We start from the raw sequence: 22,683 nt of genomic DNA on the forward strand, positions 1-22,683 counted from the left end.
GTTTGGTATATAATATATCTGGTTTATGGGGGGAATAGCTTCTGAGGAATAATTCAAAATTTCAAACAGATATTTCTTAAATGCTTCCAAGGGAGTAACACCTGGAGATTTAGGAAAGTTCAAAAGCCGAAGATTTAATCTACGATTATAATTCTCAAACTGTTCAATTTTTCTCTGTAATAACATTTTATCTTTTATCATTGTAGCTGATAAATCTTGTAATTTCTTAATATCTTCTTTAACTTCAACAATTTGAGTAGTAAATTCTGCTTTGGTGCCCTCTAAAGATTTAGACAAACTATCAACTGTACTCACTAGGGCAGAGACCTGCTGTGGATTTGGCCACCGTAGTATCCAGTCGTTGGAGAGCTTCCCACATGCTCTCCAGAGTTATCGCCTCTGGCTTCCGTGTTAGAGCTTCATGCTGTTGGAACTCCCACAGAAGTAAAACCTCCGTTAGGACTTGCCTTCTCAGATCCTCGAGCCAAAGGTGTACCCTCAACATCTTCCGATTCAGGAGACCTTTGCTATGATGCAAGTCCCTTGGGGAGAGGCGGTGGGTTGAGAACCGGGGGAGAAAGGGTGACATCCAGCTCCAAGTCTCCAGGGTCTCCTGCTAGAGCAACAGCAGGGTGCCTCCCGGTATTTAGGATGGGGGTTCTGGCAGCGAACCTCTCAATGGATTGATTGTTACTGTGGTGGGGAGATTCTGGCCATCGAGGACCCAGCCTTTACTGTCCCCTTTCGCTTAGTATGCAGCATTAAGAATGAAGGAAAGCAGTACGAGAAGTAACTAGAGAGAGAGCTCAGCCGCGGTCAACAGCGTGTTGCCATCTTGACACGCCCCCTTCATGATTGTACCCTTTTAAACTAATTTTTAAGTGAGGTTTTTATCTTAATGCCTCATCAAAAATCAGAACTGTAGAGGAGCTACCTGAATTAATTGTATAATATGCCCAAAACAGTTATTGAAACTGCAAGCCAACTGTGTTAAGATGAGTACAATTGCATCCTTCACATTGTTATGTTAGGTATTGGGCTAAGAGAAGATCCCAAGCTAGATGAAACACTGCCACCACTGAGAAATTACCACCTTATAAAGCATGTTAAGGGGTCCTTTTACAAAGGCTCGCTAACGTTTTTAGCGTGCACTAAACATAAGCACGTACTAAATGCTAGAGACACCCATAGGAGTATATGGGTGTGTCTAGTGTTTAGTGCACCTTTGTAAACTACCCCTAAGTTTACAGGATGGACAGTTTTCTATAAGCATAAAAAAAAGAATAGTTTCCGCAAAGAAACAAAACGTTTTTACAGCTCTAGTGCAGGCATAGTAGGTTCCAGATGCTCTTCAAGAAACAGCTAAATCGCCAGGTAAAAAAAAAAAAATCTTAATGCAATACCTATATAAGGAAAAAAGTATGTTCATATATATTGTAAACCTCTAATTTAAATAATGGAATTAGACTAATAGCAGTCTAATCCTAACACTTAAAAACACCTTACTTCTTATCCGGCTAGACTAGTCCAGACCTATGGGTTGTAGCAGATGAAAAGCAGAGACTTGAAGATACCAATGATATTAATTTTTATTCTAAAGTCTTCAATTTGAAGGAGTTCAAATTCTAATAGCAAAGGAAATCACAAACATATCCGTAAAAAAAGGTACTTATTTTGTTCTTGGGCCGCTGCACTAGCCATTAGGCTATTCCTCCTTTCGGATGTAATCATAAAGCAATAATCTTCAAGACAGGTTTTTCTTTAAGGTTAGTTCTATTCTACGTGAGCTTCCTGCTTTTGTCTATTTCAACAGACACAAAACCAAAACACCTAATTTACTTGCAGTTCCTTTTCTGCTACTAACCTCTTCCCCGTTCCCTCTTTTCTTAAGGGAACTTACAGGCAGTCAGAGCTGAAGTCCATTGTGGGAGATATTGCTGAAGGGTTGGAAGGAAAGGTTTGCCTTTTTGCGGATGACACGAAAATAGCCAATAGAGTGGATACCCTGGAGGGAGTAGAAACGATGAGAAGGGATCTCCGAACGTTAGAAGAATGGTTGAGGGTCTGGCAGTTAAAATTTAATTGCATTCATTCAATATATTCCAATAGCTTTGATGCATACCAATTATTTATTAAACATCATTTTTATTTATTTATTTATTTATTGCATTTGTATCCCACATTTTCCCACCTTTTTGCGGGCTCTGTGTGGCTTACAATAAGATATGAATAATAGAAATACATTTGTTACAACTTGGTTATGGATTACATTGTGCAGAGTTGTGCGAGACATTCGAATATCATTAGGAATATAACAATGGGACATCAACATAGAAACATTGGAAGGAGGCAATGGGAAGCTAAAGGGCAGTGTTAGACACAAAGGCATATGGTGTACATAGTTCCATGAATGAGTGTATGATTGACTGGATTATGGGATGAGGGATCAGAAGTGGATGTATGTTGCATTGATGAACAGTGAGTATGGACTCTATGTGTTTTGGCTCTTTCCGTAAGTTTGTTCAAACAGGTAAGTCTTCAGTAGTTTACGGAAGGAAGCTTGTTCGTTAATCACTCTTAGGTTGCGCGGTAGTGTATTCCAAGATTGCGTGCTCATGTAGGAAAAGGTTGACGCATGTAGCGTCTTGTATTTCAGGCCCTTGCAAGTGGGGAAGTGGAGGTTGAGGTGTGTTCGGGATGATCTTTTAGCGTTTCTGGGTGGTAGGTCTATTAAATCAGACATGTAGGCTGGGGCTTCGCCATAAATGATCTTATGGACTAGTGTGCAAACTTTAAAAGTAACGCGTGGAAGCCAATGTAATTTCTCCCGTAGTGGTTTTGCCCTTTCATATCTTGGTTTTCCGAAGATGAGCCTGGCTGCTGTGTTCTGGGCTGTTTGAAATTTCCTCAGTATTTACTCTTTGCAGCCCGTGTATAATGAGTTGCAGTAATCCAGATGGCTGAGGACGAGGGATTGCACTAGGCTGCGGAAGACGAATCTTGGGAAGAATGGTCTTATCCTTTTCAATTTCCACATGCAGTAGAACATCTTCTTGGTTGTATTGTTTGCGTGGGTTTCGAGTGTTAGGTGGCGGTCGATAGTGACTCCAAGGATTTTTAGCGTTTCTGAGACTGGGAGGTTTAGGTTTGGTGTGTTTATCGTGTTGAATTCATTTGTGTTGTATTGGGAGGTGAGTATCAGGCATTGGGTTTTTTCTGCGTTTAATTTCAAGCGGAATGCATCTGCCCATGTGTTCATGATGTGTAGACTTTGATTGATTTCGTTGGAGATTTCTTTGGTGTCTTGTTTGAATGGGATGTATATTGTCACATCATCGGCGTATATATATGGGTTGAGGTTATGGTTTGATAGGAGTTTTGCTAAAGGGATCATCATTAGGTTGAATATAGTTGGTGAGAGAGGTGATCCTTGTGGGACTCCACAATCGGGTGTCCATGCCTTGGACGTGGTTGAATTTGATGTGACTTGATACGAACGCAGGGTTAGGAACCCCTTGAACCAGTTCAGGACATTTCCTCCTATGCCAAAGTATTCAAGTATGTGTAGTAGGATTCTATGGTCAACCATGTCGAAGGCGCTTGACATGTCAAATTGTAGGAGGAGTATATTGTTGCCAGTTGCAATTATTTGTTTGAATTTGGTCATAAGGGTGACTAATACTATTCCTGTGCTATGATTCGAACGGAATCCTGATTGGGCATCATGCAGTATTGAATGTTTGTCTAGATAGTTTGTGAGTTGTTTAGTTACCATACCCTCGGTTATCTTGGTTATTAGTGGTATGGATGCTATTGGCCTGTAGTTGGTTATTTCGCTCGTGCTTTTCTTTGTATCTTTAGGAATTGGGGTGAGTAAGATTTTTCCTTTTTCTTTTGGGAAGAGTCCATTTTGTAGCATGTAGTTTATATGGTTTGTTAGGTCTATTATGAATTGTTGAGGAGCAGATTTCATGAGGCTATTTGGACATATGTCTAGTTTGCAGTTGGATTTGGCATATCTTTTGAGAGTTTTAGAGATGAGGTCTTCTGACAATAGTTCAAATTTGGTCCAGGTTCTGTCTGCTGGGTGTGTTCCTTCTTCTGGATCTAGACAGTCTAGAAGAGTGGTGTATTCTGTAGGGCTGGTGGGTATTTTGTGTCGTAATAGTATAATTTTCTCCTTGAAGTATGTCGCAAGGTTGTCGACACTTGGTGTATCTTTGTTGTTGGTTGTAACTGGTGTGGTGTCTAACAGTTTGTTCACGAGGTTGAAGAGTTTATGTGTGTCTTTGTAGTTTGGTCCTATTAATGTTTTGTAGTGTAGTCTTTTTGTCTGTTTTATGGTATATTTGTATTTTCTCCGAAGTAGTTTCCAGTCGTTTAGTGTTTGTTCGTCTCTCTTTTTGATCCAAGCTCGTTCTAGTCTCCTGACTTGTGTTTTCAGTTTTTTCAGCTCTTCGGTGAACCATGGATTTGCATTTTTCCTGTGTGATGTTCTGGTTTGGACTGGGGCGATTTTGTCTAATGTTGTTGTGCTTATATCGTCCCATTCTTGGAGGAATTGGATGGTGTCAGCGTTTGTAGTCCATTCGTTCTGGTAAATCTGTTGCCAGAATGTTGTGGGGTCTATTTTTCCTCTCGTTGTGTAGGTTGTTCGCTCATGTTTATTGTTCGTGTTTAGTTGTGTTTTTCGCCAGCAAAGAGTGACATTTGCTTTATGGTGGTCTGACCATAATGTAGGTGTCCATCTTGTGTTAGCGAGTATGATATTTGAGTCCAGTTCGAATCTATTCGTTATGATATCTAGTGTGTGTCCTTTTTCGTGAGTTGGTTGCATGTTAGGTGTTTGCAGATCCCAGAGTTTTAGGAATTCTTTGAATTCTCGTGTGCTTGGTAAGGTGTCATCTTCTAGGTGTAAGTTGATGTCGCCTAGTATGAGGATATTTGTGGCTGATACGCAGGTATTCGAGATGAAATCCATGAGTTGTGTTTGGGTGTCTTGCCATTTTCCTGGTGGCCTGTAGAATAGGATTGTGTTAAGGTGTCCTATTAGGCTTGGATGATTGATTCTAGTCGATGCAAATTCAAGTTGTGGTGAGGTGGATTTGCCCGTGATTGTGATGGTGTATTCAGGTTTGTATATTATAGCTATTCCGCCTCCTCTTTTTTTTCCATTTCTTGTCCAGTGCGTGATTTTGTATTCTGGTGGGCACGTTTGTAAGATGGCAGGGTCTGTGGGACTATGGAACCAGGTTTCTGTGATAAATAGGAGGTCTAATTTGTCTGTGATGATCCAATCTAGTATGTCTACTGAATTGCTTACTGCTGATCTTGCACTGATGTATCCTAGTTGGATTGAGTGATATGGTTCCAAGGTGGGGTGTGACGTGTTTATTTTTATTAGTTGTCTGTTTCTTCGGTAGTTGACTTTGTTGTTGTTATTGTTTTCCTCATTTTGTTGGTGGTGTTCATATCCGGAGATTATTCCAGTTGGTTGGTTGTTGTATCTTTGATTTGGTAGGTTGTTTAAAGGTTGTGCATAGGAGTGGTGAGATATAAGTGGGTTGTTATGGTTGTTGTTTTGGGCGTGCATTGTGTGTATGTGAGTGTTGTGCGATTTGTGAGTAGTGGGGTGGTTGTTGTCTAGGTTGTGGGTTGTGTTTGCGTGTAAGAGTATAATGAGACACTGGATGGTTAGGAGTGTATTGCTGGTGTTCATGTCTATGTATTGGGCGCTGTGGCAAATATGCATCTGGTGTACATTTAAGCGAGTCAAAGTTTACAGTTGCATTTGAGCTTGGCTACAATTCAAGCGAGGTACGGAAGTTTACAATTGCATTTGAGCTTGGCTACAATTTGAGCGAGTCAAAGTTTACAATTGCATGTGTCCACAGTCCCTCATAACAAACTTTGATATTCACAACCACTCCCCAACCATCATTCAAACCTTGTATACCCTATATATGAGTATATTTTATAGCTTACACAGCATATATAATACAATCCAAGGAACAAACACCTTGCTTTCACTTAATCTGTGATGCAGATCTTTTTAGCTTATAGCATCATGAAGCTAAACTGCTGTTCAAAAGCTTCAAACACAATCCATAGTCCAATTTGTCGCACTCTGGTGTATTAATTCCACAATGTCACAAGTAATATGGGTATAACTCAAAGCAAGAACAGTGTTCTGCCTGTGGAAAGCTGTCGAAAAGATACTTGCACAGTAAATCACTTCAGCTGATTATCTTTACTCGTTCTGGTCGTCAATGCGAGACCGCATCTTGTGCTTCCTTCATCAGACTGGTAGCGCTATAGAAATGATTTGTAGTAGGAGGAGGAGCCGTATACCAAAGTCTAACACATAATGAGAACAATAAAAACAAACATGAACACATCACTTTATCCATTATAGTTCTATAATTGTTTTACCTAATATTCAAACACATAGTAGCCGCTTACCATTGAGACTCTATTCCAAGCGTCGGCTACAAAGCACCGCCCCCAGACGACGTAAATCCACCCATGAAGCACCGGGGTTATATACCTCACATGCTCCACCTTTCTGCTGTGACACAATACTGGTCACAGCTATTCAACCTCGAGATTGAGGCCCCTTGACGAGACAGTATTCCATTGATAGATATAGAGGGGCATAATCGAACGCAAACGCCTATCTCCATGGGCGTTTATCTCCGAGAACGGGTCCGTGAAGGGGCGGACCGAACCATATTTTCGAAAAAAATTGACGTCCATATGTTATTCGCTAATTTGTGAGCTGGGCATTTTTGTGTTTCAGTGATAACGGAAAATGAAAGCGCCCAGCTCAAAAACGAATAAACCCAAGGCATTTGTTCGTGGGAGGGGCCATGATTCGTAGTGCACTAGTCCCCCTCACATGCCAGAACACCAACCGGGCACCCTAGGGGGCACTTTTACAAAAACAAAAAAAAAGGTAGAAGAGCTCCCAGGTGCATAGCACCCTTCCCTTGTGTGTTGAGCCCCCCAAATCCCCCTCAAAACCCACTGCCTACAAGTCTACACCATTACTATAGCCCTAAGGGGTGAAGGGGGGGCACCTACATGTGGTACAGTGGGTTTGGGGGGGGGGGGTTGGACGACTAAGCATTAAGCAGCACAATTGTAACAGGTGGGGGGGAATGGGCCTGGGTCCACCTGCCTGAAGTCCACTGCACCCCCTAATAAGTGCTCCAGTAACCTGCATACTGCTGCCAGGGAGGTGGGTATGACATTTGAGGGTGAAAAAAAAAAGTTGTGAAACGTCATATTTTGTGCTGGGAGGGGGTTTGTGACCACTGGGGAAGTCAGGGGAGGTCATCCCCGATTCCCTCCAGTGGTAATCTGGTCATTTAGGGCACTTTTTGGGGCCTTATTCGTGGAAAAACAGGGTCCAGGAAAAGTGCCCTAAATTCTCGCTAAACTCGCATATTTTTCTTCCATTATCGGCGAAAGGCGCCCATCTCTGTTCGCCCGATAACCACGCCCCAGTTCCGCCTTCGACATGCCTTCGACACGCCCCCGTCAACTTTGTCCGCATCCGCGACGGAGTGCAGTTGAAAGCGTCCAAATTCGGCTTTCGATTATACCGCTTTATTCGTTTTTGTGAGATAAACGCCCATCTCCCGATTTAGGTCGGAACTTGGGCGTTTTTCTCGTTCGATTATAAGCTGGATAGTGTTGTTTAATGTTAAACAATTGGTTGCTAACATTGCCACCTCTGGTAGAACTCTCCACTTGTACCAACACAACACATCTTAAATCATCGATGTTATGTCCCTTGGTGAACCAATGGTTAACCAATGACGTTTCTTGTTTACAATTCCTAATATTGTTGATGTGTTCTGCTAGTTGAGTTTTAAGCTCTCTTTTTGTATGTCCAATGTAATAAAGTGAACAGGGACAAATAATACAGTATACCACCCCTTCACTATTACAGGTGGTATTGGCTTTTAAGTAGAAAGGACTACCAGAGCCTGGAATAGCAATCCATGTGGTATCCATGGAATACTTGCAATACACACATCTATTACAAGGGGCATGACGCCCTTCAAACCTATTCGGTGATGACCGTTTCAACAAGTCTCCCAAGTTCGACTTATGACAGTATGCAATATTGGGGCGCTCACTGAACACTGGGTGTACAGACAACACATGCCAATATTTGTAAATTATTTGTCCCACTTATGGAGCATGTTGAGAATATGGAAGCACGCATGCCAAAGGTCTGACCATAGATGTTTGCACAGGAGAAAATAACCAGGGTCTATGCGCGTAATGCGCTTGCTTATAAGCCTATTTCAAAATGTGCATAGGATAGCCCCGCTGTCTGAATCTTTCCATCATATCCAGCGCCTGAATCTTAAAATCCTGGAGGGACATACAACATTTCCTAAGCCTCAAAAATTGCCCGACAGGAACATCCTGTCAGGGTGTGTCAGTGGCGACTTCTTTGGCAGAGTCTAGGGCATTTTCATTGGCAGAGATCTGTTGGTCAGTGACGTGGGCTTCTTCTCATTCCTTTGTTAAGCATTACCATTTGGATGTGTCTGCTCGAGCAGATGCTCCCTTTGGGGCCATTGTTGTCACTGTAGGGATATCACAGTCCTTCCCCTCTTTAAGGATTGCTATTGTACATCCCATTTCTCTGGACTGATCCTTGGGACGTAATGGAAGGAAAAATTAGTTAATTACCTGATAATTTTCTTTCCTTTAGTCCCAAAGGATCAGTCTAGAGCCTGCCTGTCTGTGATGGTTTTGTTTTTTCCGGGTTCTAAATTAATTTCAGGTGTTTTGTTTTGTTCTGGTTCTGTTATTTCTAAGGCGGGAGTTTTGCCCTTTATTTTATAGTTCCTTTTTCGACCTAGAGGCTGGAGTTTTTTCTCAGGCAGTCACTCTTTCACTGCTTTATCAAACGCTGGCTTGTTTGCTAAGCGCAGGAGCGTATGAGGCACAACTCAGAGTTCTCTATCTCCACCTGCTGGTGGGTGGTCACAACCCATTTGTGTGGACTTCATCCTTTGGCCCTAAAGGACAGAAAATGATCAGATAATTAATTTCTCCTTATCAGAACCCATCCCTCTTCCTCTCCCTACGCATTCACCTTCCTCTCCTCCAAACCTTATATAAAATGATTGTCTTTTGGCTGCAGACTGCCATAAACCAACTTTGCTTTACATACTTACTTTTCCACCCCACCTTCCTTTACGCCACAATTAACAGAGAATTACTTAGCTATTCATGTCAGTTATACCACTTAGTCCTTCCCATAACACAGATTTTACATTACCCAGAAAGTAGAGAGACCCAGCCCAAGCTTTCAAATTTGCATGTGCTCTCCCCATAATCTCACTGGGAGGGCTGGTCCCCTCTGCTTTAAACTGTTATACTGTGACATAGTCTCATCAAGGTGAAAGCAAAGAGAAGAAAAAGAAAAAAAACACATAAATTAAAGTTCTATTCTGTGCTGCTGGGTCCAAACACAGATAATTCTCATATTTTTTTTCCTTTCCTTCCACCTCTGGTACCCCTCAAATTCTTAGGTTGTTTCTCTGTGATCTAGTCTCTGTTTTCCAGCCTCTCTAGCAGGGTTTTAGCTTGGCCTTCTATCTTGTCCAGGCACCCAGTAACACTTTCCAAATCAGTCTGGTGTTTCATCTTGTGCATCACCACTTGTCCACATTTCTTAAATGTGCATGTAAATTTGCAATTAGCATTTTAAATTCTTTCAAGCCAGCACTTACTTCTTTTTGTCCATCTTTAGATCTGCAAACAGTTGAAGCTCCTGCTTGGTAGTCGTCAGTACCAGAATGCTGTGCACTCAGTGATAGATCAAGTTTCAGGTTATCTTCTTCCTTTCCGCTGAACCCCACGTGTTCCGCCATACTTGGGGCCTGTGTGCTGCTCACGTCACAATCCGATACTGGGAAATATGTTTTAATATTGCTTGTTTTCCTTCCTGGCATCAGTGATTCACTCTGTAGTGTATTTAAATGGCTTTTGGTTCTTGTTTCTGCCCAGATAATGCAGTTAGGTAGGGAGGATTAGCATTGATGTCGGTGAGCCACAGGGAGCTCTATGTTCATGCAGCTATTTGCCACTGACATCTGCGGAAGTATCCAGAGGTATACAATTAATGCATGCTGGGCATTTAGCTCTCTTATTTTCCATCTGGTAGAGAAGGTTTATGAAAACCAGATATCAACTTTAGACTTTGATATTCCTGCACAACTCCAATTCTCTACTGAATTAATATGTCAACAAGTGACATACATATACTTTAGAATTCTTTTCTCCTTCCCAACACCAGTTGAGGTGGCTAGTGGGAATGGCCTTCAGAGCGGACATTCTACACCTCTCAAAAGTGGAGTTTGGATGAGTTTTCTCATCTAGGAAAGCCTGATCCTCCTGCATACACTACTAAGATTAATTTAGAAAAAAATAAACGGTAGTCCAAATATACACTGCAAGAGTCTTGAAAGTTTCTGTGCCACTTAGCCAGATTAGCCAGAACTTTTTTGACTTTGTGGACAGAGTTCTGACTGGAGACTCTGATAGGTTAATATAGAGTGATACATAGCTATTCCTTCTCTGAGCCTAATGCAACAGGTCAATGTTTTTGTAGACCACTTTTGTCACTTTATTCCCCAGACTAATATTCCTTCTTATCTGACCAGGTACAAATGCTGGAATTCCAGTTAAAATCTGCCCTAGACATTATATATCCTAAGAAGTCCTGCCCTATGAGAACTCTTAATAAACACCTCTAGTTCCATAGTGGCTTGTTCTTACTGAATGACAGGTCAGAAGTGCCAAATGTTATTGGACGAAGCATAGAACTCAGGAGCATCAATGTTATATAAAATCTATCAAAAGTCTTATAATTTAAAATTAGCATGTAAACCGTTGTTAGTACCTCCCTAAACCCTGCTTGCACCTTGTTCTCAATAGTTTTAGAGCCCAATAGTAGTAATTACCAATATTCCTGATAGTCTGTGTGCAGATGACCTTGTTGTCCATTTTAGCAACGAAATTCAGACTTTACAAAATTCTTTTGATTTGTCGGGAAATTCAGGATCCCATGACAATTCTTTCAATTCATAAAAATATATCCCTGTCATATCAATGGCCAACCTTTTTTTTTATCTACTCTTTGTACTTTAGGTTTGTAGATACTCTTTAAGATTACAACAATGATCTTGACCCAGTCCCCTCTTCCTGGATTAAGGAATCTAGACATAGATTACTCCCATTAGTCCTTATGATGGTATGTAGGTGAGGTCCTTCACCCCTGGAAGACAGCTTTCATTCAACCTATCCTTAAAGGGGGGGAGTCTTGATCCTTCACACCCTGTAAGCAGTAGGCTGATTTCAAATCTCAATTTTCTTTCCAGTTGACAGAAAAATTAGTCAGTCTGCAACTCATGAAACATGTAGAGAAAGCTTTTGCACTGCATATCAGACAGTCTCAATTTAGGCTGGGCTACAATATAGAGACAGCCCTGACATTGTTTCTTAGTGAATTTTATGTTAGGGGATGAGTGGCTGCGACTATCTCATTAGACTTATCATCCGCCTTTGACTTAGTAGACCGCAAAATGCTCTTATGCAGATTGTGTGATCTTGGATTAACAGATTGTATTTACTGCTGGTTTACTTCTTTTCTTAGGGGATGAATCCTTTTATGTAAAAACCATCATCTCCAAGTCATCTTGTGCTCCCACTCTATGTGGAGTACTTCAGGGACCAATCTTATCACCTTTGTTATTAAACATTTTTATAAGCCCATTAACATATATTATCTAGGATGCTGGTACAGTATTAGTTTCATTTCTACCCTGATGACATCCAGTTGTTCTTCTGTATTTCATAACATAGCATAGATGTTACACCTCTACAAAGATGTCTAGACTCTGTAGCTGCTTGGTTACATGACTACCATCTTAAACTCAACCAATCAAAGACGAACGTTGGTTTACTGACAAGCCCTTCCTTCATCCCTTTTCTATTTAACTCGTATATTCCCCCAGTTAATTCTTTTAAATATCTAGGGGTCTTCATGGACTATAAACTCTCCTTTTGATCATGTATATCCAAAATAGTGAAGCCAGGTTTTTATGCACTGCCTCAACTATGTGTGGTGCATGGCTATTTTAATGCTGACATTTTTTCTTACCTGATTTCTAAACTAGATTACTGTAATGTGATACAAGCAGAAGTCCCTGCCAACCAGTTAAAGCACTTGCAAACCCTCCAAAATTCAGTGGCCAGTTTCATTTATTGAGCACACAGGTTTGATTCTGTCTGTCCACTCTTAATTTGTTTACATTGGCTTCCAGTCCAATAGTGTATACAGAATCCTTCTCTTGGCCTTTAAGACCTTCAGAGAAGGGACTGTATCCTATTTGGTCTCATTGGTGGTTTCATAAAATTAATGAGAATTTTAAGATCACTTAACGATTGTTCTGCTCTTCCTCTTCCATCTGTGGTATGGCTCGACATCGTGCCTTTTTCTTCTTATCCTCCTCCTTATGGAATAGCCTTTCTTGCTATCTACCAGAAGAAGACAGGCTGAAATCTTAAAAACGTATGTCTTTCAAAAAGCTTCTGGGGCTTAGAGGCTTGATATCGCAAGTATTTGTGATTATTTTTTTAATGTTAATTTTTTTCTCCCTCTTTTGCTGCGTGTTCATTTATCCTATCACTGATTTGTAGTTCCTTTTTGTTACTATGAATATGCTAATTTCTTTTTGTAATCCACTTCAATCTGTTTGTTAACAGAGGAAGTGCATCAAATCCAAATAAACTAAACTAGAACAACGTGTACTAGCAGGAATTTCCGTGTCTCACCCAAAAATTCATACAAAATGAATAACTTTATATACTATGTAATCTGCTTTGATTGAAACCAGAGAAAGATGGTATGTCATATGCTATCCCTATCTCCATCCCATCCTACATGTTCTGGACTGATGTGTTATGGATGATAAGGAAGGAGAAATTGTCTTACCTGTTAATTTTATTTCCTTCTTTCCTACCTACCAGACCAGTCCACAAACCCTCCCTAGTTGAATGTTACTGATCTTTCTTCCATTCTGTATTGTTCTGTTGTTTCTTGTCACTTCATAGTAGAGAGTTGCATAGGGACAGATATTTCACCCATCCCCAATGAAATCTAACCCATACCCACCCGTACCTGCTAAAATCCATTCCATTCCCACCCATAGCCGCAGGAGTCGACTCTGTTTACTTGCTCACAGCCCTCTGTTTCCTCCGAGCCCCAACAGCCTCTTGTGGTTTTTTGGATGGTATTCACTTTTGAACCAATAAGTGTTCCAAGCCTCAGTCTGGTGTTCTAGCCGCCTCTCTGAGCATTCCAAGCCTTGGTTCTGGAATCACCAGAGATTTTGACTACACTTTTGTCATGGAAATCCCACAGCAACATCTTTCATCCCTTTGGGATTCTTTCAGTCCCCATTCCTGTGCAGCTCTCTGCTTCACAGTTCTGAATGTTTCCATTTTGAAATTCCTGTAACTTATCTCTTTGGATCTTCAGGCAGCTCCTAACCCATAATAGGGTATACATAATAGATGAATATAATATTTGACCTAAGTGGAAACTTGGAAATTCATTGCTTGGTCATTCGAAATACTATGGGGCTCATTTTCAAAGCACTTAGACTTACAAAGTTCCATAGGTTACTTTCGGGCTCATTTTCTTTTTTTTTTTTATTTTTTTATTTATAGTTTATTCATTTAACAATTTATACAAGAAACATCTTGTGTAGGAAAGTGTTTGTTACTTAGGAAATTACTTATAATAATAATAAGCAAAGAGAGATTTAGAATACATATTTTAGGAAAAATTAACACTCAAGTCCATAAAGTGGGATCCAAGAATTCGGAAAAACATGGAGAATAATAATAAAAGAAAAAACAATCAAGATAACACAGCTCTGTTAAGAGAAGTTAATATCTTATCTATCCTTGACGCTTTTCCATTTTCGCTGAGGCTATAAGCGCCGACACATGGGCAGGTTCTGTAAATACATATTTCTTTTCCCCAAGTCTTATTATGCACTTGCAGGGGTATCTTAAAAAAAAGGTACCCCCCAAGTGCAAAACTTCAGGCTTAAGGATCAAAAATTGTTTCCTCCGTCGCCTTGTCTCCTTAGAGACATCAGGAAAAAGCAATATCTTAAAACCTAAAAAAGGTTTATCTTTGTTTCGGAAAAACAAACGGAAAATCCAATTTTTGTCTGGTAATAATGCGACCGTCACCACTAGAGTAGCTGCAGTTGCCAACTCAGTATCAGAAGTCTCAAGCAAGAGAGAAACATCTATTGGGTTTTCATTCATTGGATTTGAGTCCCTCCCTGGTATATAATATGCTTGTGAGAATGGTGGCAAATTCTGATCAGGTATATTCAAAACATCACGTAAATAACGTTTCAACATCTCAAGAGGAGCAACATTTGACACTCTGGGAAAATTAACAAATCTCAGGTTATGATTTTTGGTGTAATTATCAAACATCTCCATTCTCTGCCTGAGGCTTGTCAAATCTTTTATCATAATCGGTTGCATTGTCTCTGATTTCACAATTCTTTGATCCATAATGTCAACTTTATCATTCAAAATCTTAATTTTTTCCTCTTTTTTTTGCAAATCTATTTCCAAGGATTTTACTCTCGGTATAATTTCATTAATCTGTGTTATAAAAGTTTGTCCCAGGGTTGACACTAAGTCCCATAATGCATCCAATGTCACTTTTGGTTTGACTACTAATGCTGCTGGAAGTTCATATCTTTCAGAGTATTGCCCACGAGTCTCGCTTACCCCCTCAGCTTCTCTATCCTCATTCCGTGGCGATTCCATGGGCGAAGTGCCCTCCATTCCTTCCGCAGCTGTAACAAGGGCCTCCAGCCGACGCTCTTCTGGGCCCATGAATCCCACTTGGGGCTCGGGCTCATTTTCGAAACAGAAAAATGTCTAAAAAGTGTCATAAAGCAGCATTTGGACTCGCAAACACGTCCAAATCAGTATTTTCGAAACGCATTTCTAGGTGTTTTTCTGTGAAGTCGATCACAAGTACGTCCAAATCTCAAGGGGGCATATCAGGGACGTGTTCAGGCGGGAACATGGGTGTTCCTAAGACTTGTTTTTCAGCCATAATGGAACAAAACAAAAACGTCCACGACTTAAACTAAGACGTTTCGAGCTAGACCTGTATTTAGAACAAATAATGCACAAAAAGGTGCCCTAAATAACCAGATGACCACTGGAGGGAATCAGGGATGACCCCTCATTATTCCCCAGTGGTCACTAACCCCCTCCCACCCACCCCAAAAATGTGATGAAAAACATTACTTGCCAGCCTCTGATGTTATACCTGGATCCATTAGACCAGTGTTGGGTGCAGTTGCCTGCAGACAGGTGGACCCAGGCTCCTACCTCCCCCTACCTGTTAAACTTGTGGAGGAAACTGTGAGCCCTCCAAAACTCACCAGAAACCCACTGTACCCAAATATAGGTGCCCCCTTCACCTGTAAGGGCTATGGTAGTGGTGTAGAGTTGGGGGTAGTGGGTTTTGGGGGCTCAGCAGACAAGGTAAGGGGGCAATGGTCAGATGTGTACCTGGGAGGTTTTTATGAAGTGCACTGCAGTGCCCCTAGGGTGTCCTATTGCTGTTCTGGGACGTCGGGGGACCAGACCTACAAATGCACTCGATCTGCAGCCCCTCCTTACCTCTCTACCCTCATCTCCCCTTACGTTCCTACCCGTAACCTCTGCTCTCAAGACAAATCCCTCCTCTCAGTACCCTTCTCCACCACCGCCAACTCCAGGCTCCACCCTTTCTGCCTCGCCCCACCCCATGCCTGGAATAAACTCCCTGAGCCCATACGCCAGGCCCCCTCCCTGCCCATCTTCAAAGTCTTGCTCAAAGCCCACCTCTTCAATGTCGCCTTCAGCACCTAACCACCATACCTCTATTCAGGAAATCTAGACTGCCCCCACTTGACATTTCGCCCTTTAGATTGTAAGCTCTTTTGAGCAGGGACTGTCCTTTTGTTAAACTGTACAGCGCTGCGTAACCCTAGTAGCGCTCTAGAAATGTTAAGTAGTAGTAGTAGTAGTCTACTAAAAATGCTGGCTCCTCCTACATCCCAATGGATTGATTTTGTGTGTTTTGCACTTGGACATTTTTGTTTTCGGAAGTGGACCAAAAAAAAAGTCCAAATCACAAAACGTTTGCAACCGTATTTTCAAAAACAAAAGATAGACGTTTTTCTTTTTTGAAAATGACCTTCTTTCCTATTTGGATTTGGGATGTTTTTCACAAAACGTCCAAAGTCGGAATTAGACGTCACATGGAGGGGCATTTTCGATATAACTTTGTAAGTCTATGTTCTTTGAAAATATGCCTCTTTGCATTCTAAAGCTGCATGGTGCCCTTAAGGGGCAAATCATGCAGAACTATTTTGTTTTTCTGTCTCCATCTGCTGGTTAATGGACATAACCCACATATTCTGGACTGGTCTAGTAGGACTAAGGGAAAGAAAATGATCAGGTAACACATAACTTGTCCATATTAAAAGGTGGAAAGACCAATGTTGTAGAGATTAAAAAAAAATCAGAATACTAAATCTTCTGGATCAAGATGGGGATATTGATTTTCTACTTTCTTTATTTTTAAGCTTTTGCCCTTGCCGAATTGATTGACAATTCATTATCAGCAACTGCACATAACAAAGACAGTCGTAACATAGAGATAAGACTGGTAAGGAACAGAGATTTTGTTTCTACTTCTTGTGCATTTTTTGTGCTGTTTACTTTTGCAAGTTAACAAATTCCATGTATTTTATTCTTTAGGTTTTTGATGACTCACAAGGGAAACCAGCTGTTGTGGTAATTGACAATGGTAGAGGAATGACCTCCAAACAACTTAACAACTGGGCTGTGTATAGATTATCAAAATTTACACAAAGAAGTGACTTTGAAAGGTTAGTCTTCATTCTGTTCTGTTTCATTTTATACTGCTAAACCTTTTTTTTTTCCTAAAGTTTGGGGTTACTTTACAACTAATCCCAAACTGTTTTAAGTCTTTTATTAAGTAAATGTCACAGGAATATTGCCAAATGAATTTTCTTATATCATTTTTCCTTTTTAAATTCTGAATAGACTGTTTGTTTTTCCTTAACCATGTAATAAACTATACATATTTTCCATCGTGTTTGGAGAGATTGCTCACAATGCAATAAACATTCATACACAAATATCCATCATAATAGGAATGTTGTCTTCATTTCCCCCACTCCTGATTACTTTCCCCTTTTATTCTACTACTAAACCTTTGTAGTTATCTGCAACCACTTTCCCTGTGATGAATTTTTTTTAAAGTAAAATGATTTTGACAATGAGCTGTAAGATCCCAGTATGTGGGTACAAATGTACCCATGTGTTTTATCCCTGCTGTTTCTACAACTAGGTTACAGAGGGTAAACTATGCCTAAACTAACCAAATGCACATAATTTCGCAAAGGATAAGGAAGATGTCACTCTTTACAGTTAGGTGACAGTGACAGACCCCAGGTTGGAGCATTATTTACAAAAATGTAAAATGCTATACACTTCTTGCATGTGAGTTGCTGTGTTAGTTGCCATGCATGGCTGACTCAGTTTCAGGTTTTCTGCTGAGCCCATATGCCATGCACTTTGTGTCTGCAGGTCGGTTGAATTTTTTTTGTGTGTGTCTTAGAATTTTTTTTTTTTTTTTTTGCTGAGCTACATTGGTTCAGCTCATTATCCTGCTATTATAATTCTAGTTTTTTTTTTGTCACGTTATTTCCTTAATATTTCCCATTGTCATGGATTGCACTTGTACTGGCATAATTTTTGAACATTAAGTTGCTTTTACTCTGGCTATTTTTCCTTTTGTTTTTCATAGATATTACACAAAATAAATAGGAAAAAGTTTTACTCTTATGCATTGTTCCTTCTAAGCTGTGGGTAAGCTCGCCACCTATATTTTTGCCAGTGGGGATACTATTCCAGTATCACATTTTCAATAGTGAGGGACAAACAAGTTTTGCAGGACTTCAGAGGACCTGCCTGTCCCTAGCGATTGAAAATACAGTATTGAAGTTCTTTCCCCCCTCCCCAACTCTCAGCAGTGCAGTTGAGGGACTCCCACACAGCTTAGGGGGAACTTTGCTCCCATGCAATCCATTTTACAAGTACAAAAAAAAAATTAGTACTAAACCACCACATATGTTGAAGGATGTTACAAGTTCCAAGGCTGGAGAGAGAGAGCAACATAAAAAAAAGAAAACATAGCAGTAGCTAGAAGGTTGTTAGGCTGTATAGAGAGAGGTGTGACCAGCAGAAGAAAGGGGGTGTTGATGCCCCTATATAAGTCATTGGTGAGGCCCCACCTGGAGTATTGTGTTCAGTTTTGGAGGCCGTATCTTAAGGATGCAAAAAGAATTGAAGCGGTGCAAAGAAAAGCTACGAGAATGGTATGGGATTTGCGTTACAAGACGTATGAGGAGAGACTTGCGGAACTAAACGTGTGCTCTGGAGGAAAGGAGAAACGGGTGATATGATACAGACGTTCAAATATTTGAAAGGTATTAATCCGCAAACGAACCTTTTCCGGAGATGGGAAGATGGTAGAACGAGAGGACATGAAATGAGATTGAAGGGGGGCAGACTCAAGAAAAATGTCAGGAAGTATTTTTTCACGGAGAGAGTGGTGGATGCTTGGAATGCCCTCCCGCGGGAGGTGGTGAAAACGGTAACGGAATTCAAACATGCACGGGATAAGCATAAAGGAATCCTGTGCCAAAGGAATGGATCCTCAGGAGCTTAGTCAAGATCGGGAGGCAGGGCTGGTGGTTGGGAGGCGGTGATAGTGCTGGGCAGACTTATACGGTCTGTGCCAGAGCCGGTGGTTGGGAGGCGGGGCTGGTGGTTGGGAGGCGGGGATAGTGCTGGGCAGACTTATACGGTCTGTGCCCTGAAGAGCACGGGTACAAATCAAAGTAGGGTATACACAAAAAGTAGCAAATATGAGTTATCTTGTTGGGCAGACTGGATGGACCGTGCAGGTCTTTTTCTGCCGTCATCTACTATGTTACTATGTTACTGTAACCTTACTTTCAGTGAAAGGCTTAAAAAAAAACCTGTTTCTGGAGGATGTGGTAAAGACAGTTATAGCCAGTGGCGTAGCAAGGGCAGGGCGGTAGGGGCGGTCCCCCGTCCTCATACCCGCCCTGCTGAACGTCAGTTGCATACATTGGACTGCAAGAGAGCATTGGCCTTCTATGTGGAGCGGAGAAGCCCCTTCAGACAGTCCGCCCAAATGTTTGTCTCTTTTGATCCCAACACGAAGGGAGTCGCTGTTGGGAAACGCACCATTTCAAATTGGCTAGCAGATTGCATTTCTTTCACTTATGCCCATACTGGGCTGACTTTTGAGGGTCATGTCACAGCTCATAGTGTTAGAGCCATGGCAGCGCCAGTGGCTCACTTGAAGTCAGCCACTATTGAAGAGATTTGCAAGGCTGCAACGTGGTCATCAGTCCACACATTCACATCTCATTACTGCCTTCAGCAGGATACCCGACGCGATAGTCGGTTCAGGCAGTCAGTGCTGCAGAATCTGTTTGGGGTCTAGAATCCAACTCCCCCCCCCCCCCCCCCCCCCCAGGCCCATTTTTGTTCTGTTCCAGGCTGCACGCTCAGTTAGTTGTTCTTCGTAGGTCAATCTCTGTTAGGTCCTCGCCGTTGCGAGGCCCAATTGACCTTTCTTTGTTGTTTTGAGTGAGCCTGGGGGCTAGGGATACCCCACATGTGAGAACAAGCTGCCTGCTTGTCCTCGGAGAAAGCGAAGATACTTACCTGTAGCAAGTATTCTCCGAGGACAGTAGGCTGATTGTTCTCAGCAACCCGCCCTCCTCCCCTTTGGAGTTGGTTTTATTCTTTGTTTGTTTTTGATATAACTGAGGCGGGAACGGACGCCGCACAGTGCGTCCGTCCCGTGCTTTGCTGGCTGTCGCAAAGCTCTTTTACATTTTAGTAGAAAATCTCCGTCCTGGGGCTGCCGTGGATGACGATGACCGACATCTGAGAACAATCAGCCTGCTGTCCTCGGAGAATACTTGCTACAGGTAAGTATTTTCGCTGTATGGCACATCTTAGATTCTTAAGACATTGACATGAGAATGCTGTGCCTTGCGTTAGCAGTAGTACATGCAACTCCCTAGTACAGCTCAACAAGAGACAAGTCAAAGGGCCCTAATTCTCTATAGCTACAGACCTCTCAGAGTTTGAGACACCCATAAAAATCATTTAGCAGTTCAGGAACTGTCTATCATGGTACCTGGTTCAATCAGATCTGGCCAGAGAAATCCCCTTCTAGATTTTTCCAGCTTAAATTGTCTTCACCATGAATGTATCCAACCTTGGTTGTATAGCTTACCTTGTTGATTTCTTTCAAGATACTCCCCTGAACTACATATCCACAGAGGTGACAGTGCCTTGAACAATTTAGACTTCAAGGGAGCTTTAGACTTTTTTTACATGAAGATAAACAGAGCCTTTGAAATTCTCTTACTTTGACTCCAGTAAGCAAAGCATACTGCCTTTGAAGAATGCACACTAATCGAACAGCAGATTACTTCTATTTCTGTTATGTCCAGGCAGTCTTGATTCTGGAAAGGTGTGTCAAGGTTAATAGTGTCAACTGTACTGATGGTGGTAGTACACCTGAGGAGATCAATCTCCAAGGAAGAGATCTGTTAGGCTGCAATGTAAACTTCTGTCTCAAATTCACAAATCTCTGGATGGGCCCATAAATTTATATTCTATCTTGTATTGTGTATTGCTGTAAATCTAGAAATAATTCCTCTGGTGTGTATAATTCAGTGCAATGAAATCCAGATTTGAAATTCCAGTATGCCCCTTGACTAAAAGTGCTTTATATTTAAGGCAAATGTTCTTGCTTATCCTATATAATAAAAAGCACCTCCAACGTTCTGAAGCTGACTCCGTGGCACTTAAACCTTGAGCCATTCGTGCTCTCCATCTGATGAATTGACGTCGGTACTTCCTGGTTTGTCACCAGCGACACTAACCAACCACAAGAAAGCAACATGCCCCAAACAGTGTGCCCGAACGTCAACGACAAACAACCACTGTGAAGAACAGCACCGGTAAAGCACAGAAAACAGCCCGTCCCCCCGGTGCACTGTCACTCGCCCCTCCCGAGATTCCACTGGACCACATCCCCCGGCAACAGACACCCTCATCCGACTTCGGACACCCGCCCTCTACTCTCATACTTCGGACCTCCCCCTCCTCCCCGACAGACTCCCTCCCGAATCGGCGTTAAATTCATCCATACTCTCCGCCCTCCCGTCACGACATGCCTCCGGACGTAGAGGACCCCACCCTCTCCCCCCACGCTCAAGGGTTGTCGTCCCTCCGTAACACCCTACCTCACACTTGCAGGCACCCGCCATCGACGGCGTTACGGTGAATGGCAGCAGCAGTCCAAAGCGTCCCGAGTCTACACGTATCAACAATGAAGAAGATGAATCCCCCTCCCCCCCCAAAAAAAAACAAAAAACACACACAGACCCACCTCCAAAACCCCTGCAAAACCCTCTAAGTTCAAAAAAACGCTTCCTCCAACTTTGACAGCACAACACAAAAAAAAAAAAGAGCCAGCAACAACATGGACACAACCCACTCCACCCCTCAACAAACGCTGACCCCACTCCAACCAACCTCACATTTCACCCACCCACGGACCCCCCCCCAATGACAGACACACACACACCCACAGCCCCCCCACCCCCCAAAATGGCACCGCTGATTGGTCGTGCAACTCACACACTCCCAACCAAAACAGTAACCAAGGCCCCCCCCCCCCCACACCCCTCCTTCCGGTACAGGGCTAAGGAAAGGGAAGTGTCCCCCATACAAACACTCACACACACACAGATGCCGCTACCCTCTCCCCCCCCAACATCATACACACTCTGCCACCCCCCCACCCATCCACCCCCCAACACCCGCATCATACACAAACTCTCCAAGGGACAATCAGCATCTTTCTGTCTGACACAGACATACATTCCCCCCCCCCCCCCCCCCCAACAACATCATACACACACTGTGCCATGCAGAAACAGCATCTCTCTCTCTCTCTCACTCACACTAGCACACTCCCCTCACACCCCCCTTAATACACAAAGTCAAACAAGGAAAATCAACATTTCTCTTTCTCACCCAGACACACACACACACTCCCCCCAACCACCCCAACAACATCATACACAAACTCTGCCATGGTGAATCTAGATCTCTCTCACTCGCACCCAAACACTCCCCCCTCCCCCAAACTAAATACACAAGATCTACCACGGAGAATCAACATCTCTCACTCACTCACACCCACACACACAACCAAACTCCCCACCCCCCACATCAACATACACACAATCTGCCATGCAACAATAACCACCCTGAAAGCCACACGCCACTTCCTGCCACTTCGCCAGCACGGCACACCACAACCCCCCCCTCAGTGGAAACAGGAAATGAGGGCAGGAGCAGAGCTGAAAGAGACAGGCCAAGCCGGTACGCCATTTACCGATG

The 22,683-nt window shown here is 42.3% G+C and overlaps 1 protein-coding gene across 2 annotated transcripts in view; it reads left to right on the top strand.

The window, feature by feature from the left end:
• Positions 1-22,683, top strand: part of SMCHD1 (structural maintenance of chromosomes flexible hinge domain containing 1) — a 735,404-nt gene that overhangs the window by 40,048 nt on the left and 672,673 nt on the right. For both annotated transcript variants that reach the window (XM_030213010.1, XM_030213015.1), the window contains exons 4-5: positions 16,716-16,798; positions 16,891-17,021. In XM_030213010.1, the coding sequence (XP_030068870.1) occupies positions 16,716-16,798; positions 16,891-17,021 (214 nt within the window). The remainder of the gene's footprint in view (positions 1-16,715; positions 16,799-16,890; positions 17,022-22,683) is intronic.

This window comes from Microcaecilia unicolor, chromosome 1 (genome assembly GCF_901765095.1).
Source record: "Microcaecilia unicolor chromosome 1, aMicUni1.1, whole genome shotgun sequence".
Classification (NCBI taxonomy): Eukaryota; Metazoa; Chordata; class Amphibia; order Gymnophiona; family Siphonopidae; genus Microcaecilia; species Microcaecilia unicolor.